Below are 23,444 nucleotides of genomic sequence, written 5' to 3' on the forward strand. Positions count from 1 at the left end.
AAGTTATGAGAGAGGCAGCGGAAAACGTTTCCGTTAAGATCTACATGAATAAATTCATCCTCAATGTATTATATCGGATCCATCATGACCTCTGATAAATGTCCCCATGTCCACCACAGGAGGCGCTATTCTGTGCCAAAGTTTTACACTTGTGCACCGAAGCGGAGAACCTAGGAGTTTGCTCTGCCGCGTATGCAGGCGCGAAACTTTAGAAGGTGTGTTAATAACGTACAAGACGTCATCCGTGCCAATCATAGGTGGGAGAGCGACTTTACCAGGCAGATTTGGGCCCATCGGATCATTCGAAAATGGCATGGGACACTTTTTTTGTAGTGCTACCAGAATGAAATAGACTTTAGGAAGAAACAGATTAAAATGCTTAAAAGGGTAATTAAATATTTGCTAATATACTTTTTTTTTCACTTTTAATTGCAAGCAGATCAGTGTAGTCTGTGTTCTGAGACCCCCACGCATTGCTCAAAAAAAACTTTCATGAGAAGCGATAGTGATGAGGTTTCTGCATTCCTTTCTGTGATCACGCTAAGGCAGGAATCGTGCGCTCCTCTCTGAGCAATTTTTTTTTTTTTTTAGCAAATCGGTGTAAGGGAAAGGGGCACAGAAGCCATACGACAACGATCTGCTTGCAATTAAAGGGTCAAAAAAGTTTTAGAGAACTTTAGTTACTCTTCAACAACTTTTTTTGCCAATGGCTTGGAAAGGCAAAACCTGATGACAGGTTCCCTTTAATGGGGGTTGGGCAACACTTGGTCCCCCACAATTCAGAGAATGGAGCGGATCTCTACACCCTACAAGACCTAGATCTTAAGCGGTGCCTATATAAGTGTGGCCGAGCCATGGGTGGCACCGTTTTCCTCCTAGGCTCCGCACTGCGCCACTGAAGTGTCAAATCCAGGATGGCGATCAGTGGTCATCTACAACCAAGTATCATCCCCATTATACCTACATATCCATCTCAGCTTCACTTCTCTGATTTTACAGGTCCCCTTTAATGACAGATACTCACTTCAGTAAGAATCCTTCCGCCATCATTGTAAACAGGATGGAAAAGCGCCGGAGAACAGTAAACATGGGGAGACTGCGAACAGAGAAGACATATGGTAAGTATCAGAAAAGGGACCACCAGCCGTATCTGTGCCAGAAAGCATTGAGTTTTACTTTTTTTTCCGTTATATAAAGTGATATTTGTTCATGATTCTTTAAGGAAATACACAATTAGACAAAATTTGCAACCGTTCAGAATCCAGGAAAAGCAGAGTGGTCATAAGGGCTCAGTGACAAATTAAACCGAAACGGCTGACGAAATTCTCTTGGACATTGATTGTATCCGCACATTCGTTTACAATTTCCTGAAAAGTGTCTGATGCATCCGATGTACACTAATTACAAACATGTGGCCATAAAGGAGCGCTGCTCCGCTACATGGCTGGTACTGCACCAACTTTAATTGGAGAGCTAATCACCAAATGCCCAAATCAGATCCTAAACACCCAACTTGTCCCAAATGTAAGGGTCTCCGGCTGCTCTGCCCCCTACAGATGGCTAAAATCGGACAGAAGCGCTCAGATCATCACTGGTCCCATTTCTTTCTGCTTGGCTAGCGCCATATAAACCTACAGAAAGTCTATAGAACAGATGGGAAATACGAAGGTCAAGTTCCAAGAAAATAAAAATCCTGCAGTAGACGGATATTCAAATCCTCCCATCCATGTGGCTCGGACGGTCGTCCATTATGGATTTTCCATGTTCGAATCTGCAGGTAAAGTCGGCAGAATTTCTGTCTCTTGTGGACAAGACCCAAATAAATGGCATTAAGCAAAATGAGAAAAGAATTCATATATAGTAGATTGCGGAAATGTGCCTTTTAATAAACATTTCTCAGGTTTCTTGAGGTGGTCACAATTTAAGCCTTAATAAATCTATTTCGGTGCCAGCAGCCCCATGTAAGGTGAGCTGTATCGTTCTTACTTTAGCGCCTTTGTGCTGAACAGTCCCGTGATTTGATTTCCAAAGTACAGGAGAGGTAGCGGAAAAGTCTGGAATAAAAAAAATAAATAAAAAAATTAGACGGATTATATAAAAGACAAAGTGATAAGGCAACAAAGTGAAGAATTAAAGAGGTTGTCCGCTACTCTGACAACTCCTCTCAATAGCCATGTTCCCCGATTTAAAATAATAGCGCCTATATTGTCAACACTGGCTCTCCGGGGATTGCGTGACATTATGCCATGTGATCCCTGTGGCCAATAAGCGTTGGCTTCACTCTTCTCTCCTATGGAGAGGAAGTGAGGGGCAGCAGCCGAATGAGGGAGGAGAGTGAAGCGCTCACTGGATCACATGACAATGCCACACAATCCCCGGGAGAGCCAGTGCCAACACCACTGGAACGGCACCGGTAGAGGAGTATAAATGTTATTATTTTACTGGGAGGAAACATAGGGATTCAGAAGGGGATGTCGGAGTAGTGGACAACCCCTTTAAGACAATCCGACCCCTGACCGGTGACCTTTACCTCCTGCTTGTTCATCGGCTGCAGATTACTCGTAATCACTTTTTGGTCAGGCTGATTTTGAAAAATATTAGATGCATCAATTCCTCTGTCCAGTGTTTTTGTTTATGTAAAGATCGTAAACAAATAAATATCTAGCACCAAGGGATAAATGTCATATGCCGACTAGGATAGGAAGGGCAGACCATTCAGATTGAATCAGAAAACGCAAGAGACAAAAACACCAAACCTGAGGTCATAATGGAGTCCAAAACGTGACCATGATGGCACAACAGGAGCGGGTGCCCACCCTACATAAGATAGATGGAATGTGTGAATACACAAGTGATTATAAATGGCATAAACTGAACCACCAAGAAAAAAGGATACACACGTTAAGGAAAAATAATTGTTACAAGGGAAAGGCCAATAAAGCCAGAGTATAGGGTATACAAAGGCCCTGAATCGTAAAGCATGAGACAATAAAAGATTTCAATTATCTTAGGATGAGTGCTACAATAAAAGTTAAAATACTTGCATATACCCGACGCGCGTTTCAAATATAATCCTTCGTCGGGGTCTTGTATCTGAAACGCGCGTTGGGGTGTGCACCACACTTTGGATCTTGGACTATCCTGGTAATATACCATTTATTTATTGCTTGTCATTTGATCTTCTTCCTCTAACTTGGACCCAACACTGTTCACGGATGTGTGTCATCTAATTAGCATCAGCTGTCTACGTACATAGCTCCCTTTTCACTGCCTGCTATAATCCTACATAGAAAGAACGTTCTGGCTTAATTGCCCTCGCACCTGTTTTATATGGCAGTGATCTTACAATGTGCACGTATTTGTATTTTTATTGCATCACTCAGGACTCATCCTAAGATACTTGACATCTTTTATGGTCTCATGCTTTAGGATTCGGGGCCATTGTGCACCCTATACTCCGGCTATATTAGCCTTTCCCTTGTAACAATGATTTTTCCTTTACTTATGCATCCTTTTTTCTTGATGGTTCAGTTTATGCCATTTTTAATCATTTGTGTATTCATACATTCTATCTTATGTAGGGAGAGCACCCGCTTCTGTCGTGCCATCATGTTACCAATTAGAGTATTTAATAACAAAGAATTTTCTCATTTTGGAACTGAATTATGAGCTTCTGTTTGGCATTTTTCTCTCTTTTGAGTTTAATTTTGAAAGATGCAGATTTAAAGGCGCAGTACACCTAAACTTAATAAATCGCAATACTACAGCAGCTAATAATAGTCTCAGTATGGAGATCATGGAAGCAAGGAGAGTTTTCTGAAATTTATCTCACTGAAAAAAAAAAAAAAAAAAACAGCAAACCCCACTCACCCGCCAAAAAAAAAGCTGATAACAGGGAGGATTCGGCTCCATAGAAAGTGGAAACGTGATGACTCTAGCAACCCCATACAGAACAGACATATAAACTTTGCTAAAAAGTTATGCAGATTTGTCCAACAGCTCCTTGGTCTGCGGTCAGAGCGACCTGGAGGGAAAGGGGTCAACTGTGTGGCGGAGTCGATGGACAATCTGATGCAGTGATCTCCATCCCCAGGTGAAACTAACTCCCAACATTTCCCAGACATCCTGCTGGGAGTTGTTTTCACCACAATTGAACCTTCAGAAACCATCAACTTAATCAACAATGGAATAATAACAATGCTCAAAATAAAAGTATCCTAATGCAAGGGGCGGTGAAGGTGGGGGGTGATATCTCCATTGTGACCTCTTCTTTTGGGGGCAGGCGTTGGCACCCACCAGAGGTAACTATTTGCACATTATTATTGGAACTCTTTGTTGAGTAATTCCACGTCTAGAGATATTTTATACTATATTTATAGATTTGGTGTTTGACGTTTAACCATGTGCATTACATTGGCTTGTTTGGTTCTCTATAGCAGGGGTCCCCAACTCCAGTCCTCAAGGCCCACCAACAGGTCATGTTTTCAGGATTTCCTTAGTCTTGCCCAGGTAATAATTGCATCACCTGTGCAATGCAAAGGAAATCCTGAAAACATGACCTGTTGGTGGGCCTTGAGGACTGGAGTTGGGGACCCCTGCTCTATAGTACCTCTTTTGATAGCATGGTGGGTTCCTTTGCCAATTTTTGGTTTCCCACTTTTTAATGCCTATTATGTTTGTAATTTTGTTTTTTTTGTTTTTTTTCTTTTCAATAAAATTTTTATTTTTTTTTTACATCTTTGGTGCTGGTGTACAATTTTTCTTATTGGATTTTTATGTGTTTTTGTACTGAACTGTTATCATGTCCATTGTTGGTTAAATAGGTTTTGGCATTAATTTAGTCTAATTAGATTTTGTTTTGTGTGTGGATACCCCTATTTTTTTTATTCAACTCCTTGGTCTCTTTTGTATGCAGAACAGCCATTGTGGTGCTCTGCAGGGGGCGCTGTACATCAGCCATCTACAAGCCCCCCACAGACAATGGGCTCCCTGTAGCTATGTACATATGGGTGAGAGCCTCCCTACAAGGGCAAGACCTGAATTTATCACATTCCACAGCAAATAGATTGAGGCCGAGTGTCCTCCTCCAGCAGGCGTAACCTCCCAAAAATGATGCACAACAGAACGCACATTCGGGTCTATGGCCCCGTCAGAGAATACGCACAAATCCCATTTTGCTGGAGGCTGAACGGAAGACTAAAGAGCAGATACCTGAATGTGAATGCGCCCTTACACAGGTGCTATAACATATCAAAAAAGTGGAGTTACCCTAAGGTATGTGCACACGTAGAATGGTCCACTGCGGATTTTTCTGCAGCGGATTTGATAAATCCACAGGGCAAAAACACTGCGTTTTTCCCTCAGATCTATTGCGCTTTTTGTGCAGATTCCACTGCGGTTTTACACCTGCGGTTTTCTATTATGGAGCAGGTGTAAAACCGCTGCGGATTCCGCACAAAGAATTGACATGCTGCGTAATGTAAACCGCTGCATTTCCGCACGTTTTTTTCCCGCAACATGTGCACTGCGGATTGCGTTTCCCATAGGTTTACATTGTACTGTAAACGCATGGGAAACTGCTGCGGATCCGCAAAAGCCGCAGCGTGTGAACATAGCCTAAAGGGGCAATTGATCTTACCCCAGGGACCCTGACTTGTTGGGAAAGCCTGTTCTTACACAGCAGAAACCTTCATGATAAAGTGTTAAAAGGGGTTTTCTAATTTCAGAAAAAAATGCTGTCCCCAGATTCAGTTTGCATAAGAAAAAAAAAACAAAACACTTTCTTCATCCTCCCCAGGTCCAGTAGTCTGGTGGTTGTTATTGTCTGTATGTCGACAGCGCTGCAGTCAATCAGTGAGCTTAGCTGCTTGTGGTGTCCACAGGAGCAGAGATGCTGAGCTCACTGACTGTCAGCAGCACTGTCGAGTAGACGACCACGCTGCAGACAATAAGACAAATATCCACCAAAAATATCACCCGCAATGCTGGTTTAGATAATATAAACTTTATTATCTAATATACAACAATAAAAACACAAAAAAATTAATTAAAACAAGAATCAGGTACAGGAAAAAAGACCAGTGGGTATGGCTACAAAATGGCTTAGTTTATATAAAATGCATAACGGGACTATACAATTGATTTTACACACACACACACACACACACACACACACACACATATACATATATATATTTTTTTTTAATTAAAAAAATGTGGGCAGTAGCAATCAAGCAATTAATAAGTATAAGGTGCATTATCATAGTATACGTAGTCAAACTACAATCAGTAGTGTAAGAGCATAAGTAAAAAAAATGCCAGAACGCAACTGCCCGCCGTATTTAACATATATCACCAATAAAGCCCATATGTAAAGTATATATCGATAATATGCTTACCCAGTAAGAGCCAAGAGCTAGGGACCCACCACACCCGACGTGCGTTTCCCTGGACGAAGCTTTCCTTAGCGAGACGCGCGTCGGGTATGGTGGGTCCCTGGCTCTTACTGGGTAAGCGTATGCTATATACTTTACATATGGGCTTTATTGGTGATATATGTTAAATACGGCGGGCAGTTGCGTTCTGGCATTTTTTTTTTTTTTTAACTTATGCTCTTACACTACTGATTGTAGTTTGACTACGTATACTGTGATAATGCACCTTATACTTATTAATTGCTTGATTGCTACTGCCCACATTTTTTAATCAATATATATACACAATCAATTGTATAGTCCCGTTAAGTATTTTATATAAATTAAGCCATTTTGTAGCCATACCCACCGGTCTTTTTCCTGTACTTGATTCTTGTTTTAATTAATTTTTTGTGCTTTTACTGTTATATATTTGATAATAAAGTTTATATTATCTAAACCAGCATTGTGGGAGATATTTTGGTGGATATTTGTAGTTTTTGCCTTACGTTGGTATATATCATTAGGTTCACTTATTGGCGTTGATGGAGACAATAAGACACCGGCAGCAGAGATGGAGACTGAGTGCTGGACCTGGAGAGGGTGAATAAAGAGTTTTTATTAAGATGGCACAAGATATTTGCTGGCAGGCTAAACCAATCATGGTGGCATCTTCTGACATTACAGGGTCTAAAGGTACCGTCACACTCAGCAACTTTTGAACGATAGCGATCCGTGACGTTGCAGCGTCCTGGATAGCGATATCATTGTTTTTTGACAGGCAGCAGCGATCAGGATCCTGCTGTGAGATCGTTGGTCGGAGCTAGAAGGCCAGAACTTTATTTCGTCGCTGGATCTCCCGCAGACATCGCTGGATCGGCGTGTGTAACGCCGATCCAGCGATGTGTTCACTGGTAACCAGGGTAAACATCGGGTTACTAAGCGCAGGGCCGCACTTAGTAACCCGATGTTTACTGTGGTCACCATTGTAACGGCGAGGGACGTGACAGACACTGGAATGTAAGTATGTAGTGTTTTTTTTTTTTACTTTTACAATGGTAACCAGGGTAAACATCGGGTTACTAAGCGCGGCCCTGCACTTAGTAACCCGATGTTTACCCTGGTTACCCGGGGACTTCGGCACCGTTGGTCGCTGGAGAGCTGTCTGTGTGACAGCTCTCCAGCGACCACACAACGACGCTGCAGCGATCACGGCCAGGTCGTATCGCTGGTCGTGATCGTTGGTAAATCGTATAGTGTAACGGTACCCATAAGGTACCTTCACACTGATCAACTTTCCAACGATCACGACCAGCGATATGACCTGGCCGTGATCGTTGGAAAGTCCCTGTGTGGTCGCTGGAGAGCTGTCACACAGACAGCTCTCCAGCGACCACACAGACCGCTCTCCAGCGACCAACGATCCCGAAGTCCCCGGGTAACAAGGGTAAACATCGGGTTACTAAGCGCAGGGCCGCGCTTAGTAACCCGATGTTTACCCTGGTTACCAGCGTAAAAAAAAACAAACACTACATACTTACATTCCGGTGTCTGTCCCTCGCCGTCTGCTTCCCGCACCGACTGACTGCCGGCCGTAAAGTGAAAGCACAGCGCGCTGTGCTCTGCTTTCACTTTACGGCCGGCAGTCAGTCAGTGCGGGAAGCAGACGGCAAGGGACCTGACGGACACCGGAATGTAAGTATGTAGTGTTTTGGTTTTTTTTTACATTTACGATGGTAACCAGGATAAACATCGGGTTACTAAGCGCGGCCCTGCGCTTAGTAACCCGATGTTTACCCTGGTTACAAGCGAACGCATCGCTGGATCGGTGTCACACACACCGATCCAGCGATGTCAGCGGGAGATCCAGCGACGAAAGAATGTTCCAAACGATCTGCTACGACGTACGATTCACAGCAGGGTCCCTGATCACTGCTGCGTGTCAGACACAGCGATATCATATGGATATCGCTGGAACGTCACGGATCGTACCGTCGTAGCGACAAAAGTGCCACTGTGAGACGGTACCCTAAGGCCCACCATACCTGGCTGGATACAATGCTATAATGGAGAGAGACGGCGCCCAAGTCGTAGACGGCAGCTGAACATGCAGACCGCGACCTTAATAGAAAGAAGTGGTGTCTGCAGTGAGCGAACGCCATTAAATAAAGATACAGGGATTTCCTATCGCCAGATATCGCCTAAGGGTACCGTCACACAGTGCAATTTTCATCGCTACGACGGTACGATCCGTGACGCTCCAGCGTCGTAACAATATCGCTCCAGCGTCGTAGACTGCGGTCACACTTTGCAATCTACGACGCTGGAGCGATAATTTCATGACGTATGTGCGATGTAGAAGCCGTTGGTTACTATGCGCACATCGTATACGATATATGTTACACCATGCAATCATGCCGCCACAGCGGGACACTAGACGACGAAAGAAAGTTTCAAACGATCTGCTACGACGTACGATTCTCAGCGGGGTCCCTGATCGCAGGAGCGTGTCAGACATTGCGATATCGCTCGAACGTCACAGATATATCGCTCGAACGTCACGAATCGTGCCGTCGTAGCGATCAAAATTTCACTGTGTGACGGCACCCTTAGGAAAAATCCTAATTGCTTCACTATGTCCTACATTGTGCCACATCTCAGATCCTGTCTATATGTACAAGAGGTCCCAAATGTACCCCACCCCCGCCCTGTGGAGCCTGGCGGCTGGACAGAGATTAGGATAACAGGGCACCTCTGTAATCATTGCCAAACCCAATGTTTATCTGCATTTACTGTGAAGATTAATGCATCTATTGTTCTCTGTTATCACCCATCTCATGCAAAGGGAAACCAACTATGGTGCAGAACATTCTTGCTTTATGTCATCCCCCTCCAGTGCCAAGATCTTTATTTTATGTCCATGTAAATCTGATATCAGCTGGTCGTCTTATTAGAAGACGCAGAACCTTAGATTCAGCAGTTGCTTAAAAAGTTGCATAAGTCGGATCATTGCAAAATAAAAAGTTGCGCAGTATTCAGAGCAGGGGTATAATAATAGTTATTGGCCCAGATTACCTTTCGTGGTATGTGCCTGTCGATATCTGGAAAATGCACCACCCTCAGGGCCTTTCCCACCCAGAGCACGACCACCGTCGCCAGCATCTGCGGGGAACAAGAACGCTCAGTGTTAGCACCGCGACGTCACAGCGAGGAGGAAGCACAACCGAAGGCTTCTTACTGACCTGGCCAAGTCCAACACATAGTGAGGAGGGAAACCTGCAAGACAGAACAGAGCGCCATTATTCCCTGCCGCGATCACCCGGCGCAGCGCGGTGCAGCTACATCACATCTGCTGTAACATGAGTGTGCAAGTCTGCGGGGTCAGGAATGTGCTGGGATCAGATGCTATTTGAGGTCATAGAAATCCTGGAAACGTCCTCTTTGTAAGAAGAAGGGAAAAATACTGCTCATCTGGAAAATTGGAGGACCAGTCACCAGGTCAGAATGTGGAGTTTTTGCTCATTTATTCCCGCTGCTCCCCAGTGGGTTTTTTTTTTTTCCTTCTTTTAAATCCGCCATACAGTTAGAGAGATCAGGATTTTTAGTTTTATTTTTTAAATCAAGTGCTACTTTTTATAGTCTTTATCAAGAGTGCGTGACTCACAGGATCCTCAGGGGCGTGCGTGACTCACAGGATCCTCAGGGGCGTGTCTTTAGGCTGCTCTACATATTTACCCTGTGATTCACACCCCCTTGGAAAGACCATAAAAATCAGCACTAAAAAAGGCCATAATCTCCGGAACCGTATGGCGGATTTACAAAAAATATAAATAAATGTAATACTTAGGGGAATGGCAGGAATTAGTGATGAGCGAGTGTACTCGTTGCTCTGGTTTTCTCGAGCACGCTTGGGTGGTCTCCGAGTATTTGTTAGTGCTCGGAGATTTAGTTTTAGGCACAGCAGCTGCATGATTTGCGACTGTTAGCTTGATTACATGTGGGGATTCCCTAGCAACCAGACAACCCCCACATGTACTCAGGCTGGCTACTAGCTGTAAATCATTCCAAAAACTAAATCTCTGAGCACTAAAATACTCGGGAGACCACCTGAGCGTGCTCGAGTATACTCGCTCATCACTAGCAGGAATAATAACTTCTGACCTGGTGACTAATCATCTTTACATTCAGAACGACAAAAATCTACACAAACAATGAAGTCACTGGACAAGGTCTTCAAATCAAGGAATATTTCACTGGCGATGAAAACTCTGATTGTACATAATCTGATCTTTGGTAACGTATGAATGCGAAACGTGGAGGATAAAGAAATGAGACGGCAGAATCGGCACCATCAAAATGTGCTAGAGAAGGAGGTTATCAATACCAAGGATGGCAAGAAGATCAAACAAATCAATCCTGGAACAAATCAAGCCAGAGATGACATTCGAAGCGAGAATCACCAAGCTAGGACTTGTGGACACATCATACAAAGAGCAATCATTGGAGGAGGACATCATGGTGGGACGAATAAAAGGAACAAGGTGAAGAGGAAGACCAGCAACCCGATGGCTGGATACTATCAAGATAACGGTGGAGAAGACCCTGGTGGACCCACCTAGGCTTATCTACTGATACAAAACAGTGATGACACCAGTACTGTTTTTTCCGGTATTATACTGACGGAGCGTGAAGGGGGCCTAAAGTGTCTGCTCCACAATCATCATTTCGGAGGCTAAACTGAGCTCCTGAATAAGGTTTCTGAGGCATCGCTGCCTCATGTAAAGCCAATAGGTCAACTCCCATCAGTAACTTTATTTTTGGAGCAGTTTGGTGTAAGGGTTGGTAGAATTCTTGTCCAGCATCTCCGAGCGGCTGCAGCGTGGAGTCTCCTGGTGTTCTAGGAAACTCCTCATCGGGGATCACTGGTCTCTCACATTGGTCAGTGTTGGACTATAGGCCTCAATTCATCATTTGCAGTTTGTTTTGTAAGTTTTCTCTGTTTTGTATTATTTGCTTCCGATTTTTGCACCAACAATGTGGGCAGAACTAACAGTTTATGAAGGTTGTATTTACGTCAGAATGACTCTGGAATCTGGGGGCTACAAGACTTGGCTCCGGAATGTTACAATGTTGCAGTGAATAAGCCTTGTATACAGCAAGCTCAGGCACAAGGAAATACATTGTCCCTTATAGTCAAAAACCACCATTATCTCTAGTGAAAGAAGTCAAAAGTAGAAGTCATCGCTTCCCAAAAATCTGGAGCCAACCGCAGTGGATCATCACGTGTGGGGAAGCAGCACCCCAATATGAGAACGTTCCTGAATCCGTGTCTGCATTCAACCACTTTATTCAGGCGGCAGTCGCCTGCCCCAATCATCTATTGCTAGCGGTTGTGTTCTTTCCATGGAGATAATGTTTGATCAGATTCCTGCAAAGTTATATTATTGCAATTCTATAACAGCAGCGAACATTTGTGTGAGGGTAGGTGCACACTGTCAGTAATCGGCAGCACTTTGGGCGCAGCACATATCCGCTCCATCCAAAGTGCTGCCGGCTTTTGAACGCAGGTGATTCCGTATGTGTTCATGGAATCATGCAGAATCACCGCGCCCAATACATTCTATGGGCAGATTTATCTTGCGGAGACTTGTATCTCCGTAAGGCTACGTTCATATTAGCGTTGTGCGCCGCTGCGTCGGCGACGCAACACACGCAAAAACGCACCAAAACGCACGCAAAAACGCTGCGTTTTGCAATGCATGCGTCGTTTTTTGACGAAATTCGGACGCAAGAAAAATGCAACTTGTTGCGTTTTCTTGGTCCGACGCTTGCGGCAAAAAAGACGCATGCGTCGCACAACGCAACAAACAAAAACGCATGCGTCCCCCATGTTAAATATAGGGGCGCATGACGCATGCGTCGCCGCTGCGTCGCCCGACGCAAACTAGCATAACGCTAGTGTGAACGTAGCCTAAGATAAATTGGCATGTTGCGGTCTGGAAAGACGCGCCGTATGTCCGTCTCCACAGGTGATCCGCGGGCACCGATGCACTCATAATGGACATGGGATTTCTTGAAATCTCGTCCACTATGCTGTAACACAGAGTTCCCCAACTCCGGTCCTCAAGAGCCACCAACAGGTCATGTTTTCAGGATTTCCTTAGTATTGCACAGGTGAAGGAATTATTGCCTGTGCAGGTGATGCAATTATCACCTGTGCAATACTAAGGAAATCCTGAAAACATGACCTGTTGGTGGCTCTTGAGGACCGGAGTTGGGGGAACACTGCATCCAACCAGCAGCATTTACTAGAGTCATGTGACTACTAGAACGAAAGCAAATGTACTAAACCTTGCACTTCTGTAGTAAATGTTACAATGTGTTCACGACAAGACCCCTAAAGCCCCAGGAAAACTGCAAGCAGCGGTCATCCTGCAATAATATTCCCAAATCCTGGAAGCGGAACAGACTAAGACCACATTGACAATGATACACACGAGACCTCTAAACCGGAGGACATGACTGATCTGACACAAGGTAACAAACCCACAGCACCAATAACTGCAGATTAGAGCATTCCTGCTAAATTCATAGAAGTACAAGTCATCTCGTAATTGCAAAGTGGCAGCCACCACTGATCGCACCGCAGAGCGCCCCCTTCCTGCAGACATCCAGAACTAAACAACGTGTAAGTAAAGCTGCTCAGACGATGCTCCAATCTACACCGTTATCACGAGCCATATAAATGCTGAACCGGATTATCACATGGACCACCACTCCTATCATCCATCAACAGAAGCACATAAAATAAAAATAAAAAAAAATAAAAAAAGTCTCACTCAGGAACCTAAAGTAAAACCCCAACCAGGACTTGGGAGATATTTCAGTGGCAGCTTATTGGGCATTTAATAAAAATCACTCATTAAAACAAGCTCTTATTACACTTCTGCACATCAGGACCGGCCATGGTCCCAGAATTCACTTGGGTCCCAGTCCTCAAAGTGACTGCCGGAAGCAACATTTTTTTTTTTTTTGCATCCAACATTCACCAGTCTCGCACAAAATTTGTGTGACAGGGTTAAAAGTGTAGCCTCGGGGTATTTAAAGCCTCTAGGATGATCCTAATTATAGCGGGGAAGCACAGAGTTAATCCAAGGTCCTCAATACAGAAAATAGTAACAGAAACACATTGTAACGGTGTCAAATATAAACATGTAACAATAAATACAGTGTTACAGCATCAGCCAGATATTACATGGTTATATCACTCTTGATCATGATACAGAACCCCTACCAGCACATTATTATACCACTCCTGTAGATTATACCCCAGGATACAGTACTAGATGCATTCTATAGCTAAATCACGCCTATAAATTAAATTGCAGGATGCAAAGCCAGATGCACATGGTTATACCACTCCTGCACATTATACTGCAGAATACAGATACAGAACCACTTCCAAGTACATTATACCCTAGAATATAGATACAGCACCAGGCACATTATTCTACCACTCCTGTGGATTATACCCCAGGATAAAGATACAGTACTAGATGCATTGTATGTTATATCACTCCTGTGGATTATCCTGCAGGATGCAGATACTGTACAAGTCACATTATTATACCACTCTTGCAGATTATACTCCAGGATACAGATACAGCACTAGGTTTATTATTATTATACCACTCCTGTACATTATACTGGAGGATACAGTAGAGGATGCATATTGTTATGCCACGCCTGTACATTATATCCCAGGATAGAGATAACTCCAGATGCATTATATGGTTATATTACTTCTGTACATTAAGTTCCAGGACACAGATACAGCACCGGTCACAGGTATTATAACACTCCTATACATTATACTGCAGGATACAGACACAGTGCCAGAATGATATTTGTATCACTACTGTATATTATAGTGCAGGATTCAGATACAGTATTAGTTTATGTGCTTCTATTACACTTCTGTACACTATACTGCAAGACACAGATACAGGACCAGAAGTATTATATGGCTGTATTACCCCTGTACATTATACTGCAGGATTCAGCTACAGTATTACCGTACATTATGTGCTTCTAATACACCCCTGTACATGATACAGTACAGATGTATTATATGGCTCTATCACTCCTGTACATTATACTGTAGGATAGTTACAGTAGCTGTATTATATGGCTCTATCACTCCTGTATATGATACAATACAGAAGTATTATATGGCTGTATCACTCCTGTACAGTATACTGCAGAATTCAGCTACAGTATTACATTACACCCCTGTACATGATACAGTACAGAAGTATTATATGACTCCATCAGTCCTGTGCATTATACTTGCACGATAGTTACAGTAGCTGTATTATATGGCTCTATCAGTCCTGTACATTATACTGCACGATAGTTACAGTAGCTGTATTATATGGCTCTATCAGTCCTGTACATTATACTGCAGGATAGTTACAGTAGCTGTATTATATGGCTCTATCAGTCCTGTACATTATACAGTACAGAAGTATTATATGACTATCAGTCCTGTACATTATACTGCAGGATAGTGACAGTAGCTGTATTATATGGCTCTATGACTCCTGTACATTATACAGTACAGAAGTATTATATGGCTCTATCAGTCCTGTACATTATACTGCAGGATAGTTACAGTAGCTGTATTATATGGCTCTATCAGTCCTGTACATTATACAGTACAGAAGCATTATATGGCTCTATCAGTCCTGTACATTATACTGCAGGATAGTTACAGTAGCTGTATTATATGGCTATATCAGTCCTGTACATTATACTGCAGGATAGTTACAGTAGCTGTATTATATGGCTCTATCAGTCCTGTACATTATACAGTACAGAAGTATTATATGACTATCAGTCCTGTACATTATACTGCAGGATAGTGACAGTAGCTGTATTATATGGCTCTATGACTCCTGTACATTATACAGTACAGAAGTATTATATGGCTATATCAGTCCTGTACATTATACTGCAGGATAGTTACAGTAGCTGTATTATATGGCTATATCAGTCCTGTACATTATACAGTACAGAAGTATTATATGGCTCTATCAGTCCTGTACATTATACAGTACAGAAGCATTATATGGCTCTATCAGTCCTGTACATTATACTGCAGGATAGTTACAGTAGCTGTATTATATGGCTCTATCAGTCCTGTACATTATACAGTACAGAAGCATTATATGGCTCTATCAGTCCTGTACATTATACAGTATCTGTATTATATGGCTCTATCAGTCCTGTACATTATACAGTACAGAAGCATTATATGGCTCTATCAGTCCTGTACATTATACTGCAGGATAGTTACAGTATCTGTATTATATGGCTCTATCAGTCCTGTACATTATACAGTACAGAAGCATTATATGGCTCTATCAGTCCTGTACATTATACAGTATCTGTATTATATGGCTCTATCAGTCCTGTACATTATACAGTACAGAAGCATTATATGGCTCTATCAGTCCTGTACATTATACTGCAGGATAGTTACAGTAGCTGTATTATATGGCTATATCAGTCCTGTACATTATACTGCAGGATAGTTACAGTAGCTGTATTATATGGCTATATCAGTCCTGTACATTATACAGTACAGAAGTATTATATGGCTCTATCAGTCCTGTACATTATACAGTACAGAAGCATTATATGGCTCTATCAGTCCTGTACATTATACTGCAGGATAGTTACAGTATCTGTATTATATGGCTCTATCAGTCCTGTACATTATACAGTACAGAAGCATTATATGGCTCTATCAGTCCTGTACATTATACTGCAGGATAGTTACAGTATCTGTATTATATGGCTCTATCAGTCCTGTACATTATACAGCAGCTGTATTATATGGCTCTATCAGTCCTGTACATTATACAGTAGCTGTATTATATGGCTCTATCAGTCCTGTACATTATACAGCAGCTGTATTATATGGCTCTATCAGTCCTGTACATTATACAGTACAGAAGCATTATATGGCTCTATCAGTCCTGTACATTATACTGCAGGATAGTTACAGTAGCTGTATTATATGGCTCTATCAGTCCTGTACATTATACAGTACAGAAGTATTATATGACTATCAGTCCTGTACATTATACTGCAGGATAGTTACAGCAGCTGTATTATATGGCTCCATCAGTCCTGTACATTATACCGCAGGTTACAGCAGCTGTATTATATGGCTCCATCAGTCCTGTACATTATACTGCAGGATAGTTACAGTAGCTGTATTATATGGCTCTACCAGTCCTGTACATTATACAGTAGCTGTATTATATGGCTCTATCAGTCCTGTACATTATACAGCAGCTGTATTATATGGCTCTATCAGTCCTGTACATTATACAGCAGCTGTATTATATGGCTCTATCAGTCCTGTACATTATACAGTAGCTGTATTATATGGCTCTATCAGTCCTGTACATTATACAGCAGCTGTATTATATGGCTCTATCAGTCCTGTACATTATACAGTAGCTGTATTATATGGCTCTATCAGTCCTGTACATTATACAGCAGCTGTATTATATGGCTCTATCAGTCCTGTACATTATACAGCAGCTGTATTATATGGCTCTATCAGTCCTGTACATTATACAGCAGCTGTATTATATGGCTCCATCAGTCCTGTACATTATACAGTAGCTGTATTATATGGCTCTATCAGTCCTGTACATTATACAGCAGCTGTATTATATGGCTCTACCAGTCCTGTACATTATACAGTAGCTGTATTATATGGCTCTATCAGTCCTGTACATTATACAGCAGCTGTATTATATGGCTCTACCAGTCCTGTACATTATACAGTAGCTGTATTATATGGCTCTATCAGTCCTGTACATTATACAGTAGCTGTATTATATGGCTCTATCAGTCCTGTACATTATACAGCAGCTGTATTATATGGCTCTATCAGTCCTGTACATTATACAGTAGCTGTATTATATGGCTCTACCAGTCCTGTACATTATACAGTAGCTGTATTATATGGCTCTATCAGTCCTGTACATTATACAGTAGCTGTATTATATGGCTCTATCAGTCCTGTACATTATACAGCAGCTGTATTATATGGCTCTATCAGTCCTGTACATTATACAGTAGCTGTATTATATGGCTCTATCAGTCCTGTACATTATACAGCAGCTGTATTATATGGCTCTATCAGTCCTGTACATTATACAGCAGCTGTATTATATGGCTCTATCAGTCCTGTACATTATACAGCAGCTGTATTATATGGCTCTATCAGTCCTGTACATTATACAGCAGCTGTATTATATGGCTCCATCAGTCCTGTACATTATACCGCAGGTTACAGCAGCTGTATTATATGGCTCTATCAGTCCTGTACATTATACAGCAGCTGTATTATATGGCTCTATCAGTCCTGTACATTATACAGCAGCTGTATTATATGGCTCTATGACTCCTGCACATGATAGAGCCATATAATACTTCTGTACTGTATCAGTCCTGCACATTATACCGCAGGTTACAGTCTCTGTATTATATTCTGCAGGCTACAATGCATCAGACACTCGGCTCATTGATTGCACCCAGCCCCGGCGGCAGCTTCCTCCTCCTCCTCCCTCCGCCCCGCACAGCGGACTCTGGCCCCGAACCCTCCATACCTGCGGCCGCTCAGCACATTCTTATTTACCACGACGATCAGGAAGGAGCTGAAGCCGTAGAACGCGGCCGTCAGCAGCTTCGTAAACACGGTCATCGTTTCGGCCGCCATCCCCAGACCTTCCTCATCCCTGTGTGTGGGGGGCCCCGGGGAGGCAGCTCCTTTAACCCGGGCATGCTGACGTCTGCTTACTTCCGCCATGGTTCAGAAGGGGGCGTGACTTACAGCAAGGAACCAATAGTCTGTAGCGGATGAGGCGGAGATGGGCGGGGTTAGAACGCTGGACGTCCAAACTAGTGAAAAAGGTAAGACGTGATGGGCGGGGCAAAACAGGGGGCGGTGGCGAAATGGGAGTGTCCTGATTTGAATATAGGCGGGGTGAAGCCGGTCATGCCTAAATGTGGGCGTGGTTATACTAGAATCTAGGCGTGGTGATGAGTAGGCTCCTCCCCGTTTTGGAGAATTGCTGCCAGCATGTTACCAGGAGGAATGAGGTCCTGTAGCACGTGACTGCGGTGGAACTATAAGTCCCAGCCTGTCCAGAAATTCCTGAATAATGTAACTTTTATTTTAATAGCTAATTTAACCTGCAATTATTATATATTTTTTGCATTTTAATCTATTCCTGCTCTTCAAAGAGCCGTAACATTTTCTCAGTTTACATTGAATAAACACCATTCATTTTACCATAAAATGTGCTGAATAAATGGAAAAAAATTCCAAGTGCTGAGAAATGAAAAAAGCGCAATTCTGCCATTGTTGTTTGTTTTTTCGGCGCTCTGGATTTTTTTCCGATCGATGGACGCCGCGGGCGCCTGGGGTTTTTACGTGGCGAATTGTAGTTTTTACTGGAACCATTCTGGGTACATAAGATTCTTGTAAAGGAGCAGCGACTAAAAACAAAAACCGCATTATTGATGTCGGACCCTTCCAGTGTGGATTTATAGCATTTCCACATGAAAAAATTGCATAAACGCAACAAATCTGCAACGTGTGCACTAGGTTCACATTAGCGTTTCTGTGCGCAGCGTATCATCTGCATGCGCAAACGCATGCAAACGCCACCGCATCATCTTACGCATGACGCAAAAAAACGCTGCGTGTGCATGCGTTTAAATGCATTTTGGCATGCGTTAGCGTTTTTATGCGCATGGTGGAGTTGGTGACATCATTTCCTGGACATGCGCAGTCTAAAGTACGCATTCGTATCGAACGCATGCGTACCAATGCATTCCCATAGACAGTAATGCGTTTTTACACACTCATCCGCAATCATCTGCATGCGCAATATTTGACGTCTTAAAAAATGCAACATGTTGCGTTCGCCTGTCACCGCCGCACACCGCGAAACAACACATGCGTACGCAGCCGCATGCAAACGCATGTCGCTGCGCACACCATGTTAAAGATATTTACGCATGACGCATGTGGATCTATGTGGATCATACGCTGCGCACAGAAACGCTAATGTGAACCCGGCCACAATGATCATAGATTTCTATCTTGTCCTGTGGATGGCGGTAAATGCTGAACAAAGGACACAATAAAGGAGCCTTCAGGGTAGATAAAAGCAGGATTGCCACTGATATGTATCCGCTAGTGCTGCCTGTTATCAGCCCCATCAACAAAGCTCATAGCTCCAGGCTAGATGAGCTCTTCATCCACAGAGGCCTCTATACTATTAAGGCTACGTTCACATTTGCGTTCTGCCGGGCTGCATGGGGGCGCATGGACATGCGTTTGCATGCGTTTTGCGATGCATGCGTCTTTTTTGCCGCAAGCGTTAGGGCGCAGAGGACGCAGCAAGATGCATTTTTTTTGCGTCCAAAATCCGGCAAAAAAAGGACGCATGCATCGCATCGGTTTGCATGCGTTCTTGTTTGCGTTGCGTCGCCGACGCAGCCCCGCACAACGCAAATGTGAACGTAGCCTAATGTCCATGTGCTGTGAGATAAGTGTGATCTATTGTTCCCTGTTATCAGCCAGTTAAGTCTGGACAATAGCCGGCTGCACAGTTCTCCCATTGGATTATTGTCTGATGTCTTTATGGCTCCGTGATCCTCTGACTGCAGCTCACAGATCTTCAGGGCAAACATCGTCCACTGCAAACAAAACTGAATCCTGACCATTGGGCTCGGGTGGAAGGGCCACGTTGTATGAGTGCACGATATGGCGGCTGGGCTTCATACGCCTTTATTGTGGCTTTTTCCAGCAAATCCTAACGCCTGTCCTGTGCACACGTTGCAAATTTGTCTCGCTTTTTTTTCTTCAGAGATTTGTCACGAAACCTGAAGGATTTCCTGATGCCGGCAAAGTGAATAAGATTCCTGGACTCTTGTGCACACATTGCTTGGTTTTGACTTGCAGATTTATATCTCCAGCATGTGAATTCTTTAAGCATTTTTGCCGCAGATTTCACTCAGACTAATAACAGCTGACAAATCTGCACCAAAAATCGCATGTAAGAAAATGCATAAAAAATGTTCCTACTTTACACAGAATGTTTCCTGCCAATAGGTGCACATACCCTTATGCATGAGGGCGGTGGTCCGCTGGTTGTGTACTAGAACCATTGCTTAAATCAGTGATTCCCAACCGGGCTTCCAAATTGTAAAACTGTATATATATATATATATATATATATATATATATATATATATATATATATATATATACGGAGGGCACAGTGTATATGTCCTTTGTGAGGCAGTGACTGGGGTCATATGTGAGGGTCGCTATGTGCCCTCAGGATGCGCACACGAGCATATTGAGGCCATGAGAGTGTATTGCAGTCACAGGCATTGCTGTAATTGCAGTGCAGAATAAAAGTGAGTGTTGGCTTTGCGCAAACTATTTGTCCAAGGCAGATTTAAGAAAACCTGTCATGGGCTTTTATTTTTTGAAACGGACTACAGGATGGTAGTGGGGCAGTCCGTTTCCTCCCTTAGGCTATGTGATCACGTTGCGGATTAGCCTTAGGAATTTCTGGTGCGGATTCTGCCTCTCCAGGCAGAAAACGCAGCTGCGGATTTGTCGCGTTTTTTTGTGCGGATCCGCAGCGTTTTTTGTGCGTTTTTACTGACCTTTTTTTGTGTGGATTTACTGCGTTTTTTACCCCTGTGGATTTCTATAATGGAATGGGTACAAAAACGCTGCAGATCCACAAAAAAAGAAGTGACATGCTACTTCTTTTAATCCGCAGCGTTTACGCACCGGATTTTCCGCAAAGTGTGCACAGCTTTTTTTTTTCTCATTTACATTGTACTGTAAATCAATTGCGGATCTGCAGCGTTTCTGCACCGCAAAAAACGCTGCGGATCCGTAGAGAATCCGCAACGTGTGCACATACCCCGAGTCGGGTTTTCCATGTGGCCTAAGGCCACAGGTTACTGTGAAATCCCTTGGTGCAGCGGTTTGTGTGTGTCACTGTGAAGTTTGCAAGTTGCAGTGCAGTCGGCTCTGCAAAAGCTCAGCCTGTGTGAGGGAACATAGAGCGAACTCCTGGCACCCCGCAGAATGATACAGTGGTGCAGTCGTATTCATGGACTGTCTTGTTTCCTGGCTGTGATTTCGAGGATACCGTTTGTTTTGTTCGTGAGTTTTTGGACATTAAAACTACGTTTACTTTGAACTTTCCTGGCTCACTGCCTCATCACTGCACAGCGAGAACACCACTGCACAGCGAGAACACCGCTGCACTACACCTTATATATCCAGGGGGGCACAGTGTATATGTCCTTATATATCCGGGGGGCACAGTGTATATGTCCTTATATATCCGGGGGGCACAGTGTATATGTCCTTATATATCCGGGGGCACAGTGTATATGTCAAGATTCAAGATTCAAAGAAGCTTTATTGACAGGACCAAATACACATCAGTTTTGCCAAAGCAAGTGTATAAAGGCAATAGGGATAGGGACTGTGGGGATGTTGGGTAGGAGCTGTAGGGGAGGTGGATGGGGCAGATCTAGGGTGGGGGCTATAGTCCATGGCATAGGGGAGGTGGATGGGGGCAGATCCATTGTGGGGGCTATAGTCCATGGCATAGGGGAGGTGGATGGGGGCAGATCCATTGTGGGGGCTATAGTCCATGGCATAGGGGAGGTGGATGGGGCAGGTCCAGGTTGGGGGCTATAGTCCATGGCATCATAGTTCTCTTTCTCGCAGTCTATGACATTCGCTCACATACCGCGCTGCTATCTCCACCGCTCTCTCTTCTTCTCCCAGCAGGATATATGTTTTCTCTTCCTCCTTCATGGTGATGAAGTCTGGGAAGAGATGTGAGAGTCTCCTGAAGTGAGTGTCCCTCACTGCTGAGTATTCGGAGCAGTGTAGCAGGAAGTGGGTTTCGTCCTCTATGGCCTCCTGGTCACAGTGTTGGCACAGTCTTTCCTCCCTGGGCTTGTAGCTCTGCCTGTGTCGGCCACATTCGATGGCCAGACTGTGGGCGCTGAGTCTATATCGGCTCAGGATCTGGCGGTCTCTGGGGTCCGGGAGTTTCTCCAGATATGGGGCCAGTCTGTAGTCTCTCTGTAGGCTCCGGTACATGGTCAGTTTCTGTGAGCTGATGATATTCTTCCAGTCACTGACATACCTCTCCTGGCCTTCGTCTGCCATCTTCCTGATTCCGGCTTTTGTCAGGTTGTTGTGATTGGTGTTCTGGTCCGGTTGGGTTTGGCTGGGCTGTTCCGAGGGTTCTGGTTTTTCTGTTTCACCTACATGTATCAGGGCTTTATGGTGATGGGAGCTTGGATTGCTCCTATGCAGGTGAGCCCGGAATGACAGCGCCCTCTTTAGAACTGTTAGGTGTAGAGGGAATCTGCCCAGCTCGGCCCGGCAAGCACTGTTGGAGGTGCTCCGATGGACCTGGAGAAGGTGCTTGCAGAATTCCAGGTGGAATATTTCTGTTGGACTGGAGTCCCACTTTGACCAGTCTGGGTAGGTGTGAGGACCCCAGACTTCGCTGCCATACGGGAGGATTAGGGCGATGATGGAGTCGAAGATTTTTAGCCAGACCCTCACTGGTGGCTTCAGATGGTAGAGTGTCCTTCGGATGGCATAGAAGGTTTTGCAGGCCTTGTCTTTCAGGGTCTCTATGGCTTGTTTGAAGTTCCCTGACCGGTGAATCTCTAGGCCCAGGTAGGTATATTTGTCTGTTCCTGTGAGGTCGCAGTTGTTGAGGATAAATGATGCGTGTTGGTCTGATCTTCTCTTTCTCCTCTGGAACACCATGGTGTTGGTTTTCTTTAGGCTGACCGGTAGAGCCCAGGTGAAGCTGAATTTCTCTAGGATTTTCAGGTTGTCCTGGAGGCCTTTCTCGGTTGGTGACAGCAGCA

General features: G+C 43.8%; 1 protein-coding gene across 1 annotated transcript in view; it reads right to left on the bottom strand.

Annotated features, from left to right (window-relative positions):
* The window catches only part of SLC35D1 (solute carrier family 35 member D1), a 29,170-nt gene extending 10,842 nt beyond the window's left edge, over window positions 1-18,328 (bottom strand). The window contains exons 1-5 of the mRNA XM_069738223.1: window positions 18,107-18,328; window positions 9,656-9,689; window positions 9,489-9,575; window positions 1,987-2,054; window positions 1,025-1,096 (exon numbers count right to left, since the gene is read on the bottom strand). Coding sequence (XP_069594324.1) covers window positions 1,025-1,096; window positions 1,987-2,054; window positions 9,489-9,575; window positions 9,656-9,689; window positions 18,107-18,306 — 461 coding nt within the window. The 5' untranslated portion in view covers window positions 18,307-18,328. The remainder of the gene's footprint in view (window positions 1-1,024; window positions 1,097-1,986; window positions 2,055-9,488; window positions 9,576-9,655; window positions 9,690-18,106) is intronic.
* Window positions 18,329-23,444: the final 5,116 nt, after the last annotated feature.

The sequence above is a fragment of the Ranitomeya imitator genome, chromosome 8 (genome assembly GCF_032444005.1).
Source record: "Ranitomeya imitator isolate aRanImi1 chromosome 8, aRanImi1.pri, whole genome shotgun sequence".
Classification (NCBI taxonomy): Eukaryota; Metazoa; Chordata; class Amphibia; order Anura; family Dendrobatidae; genus Ranitomeya; species Ranitomeya imitator.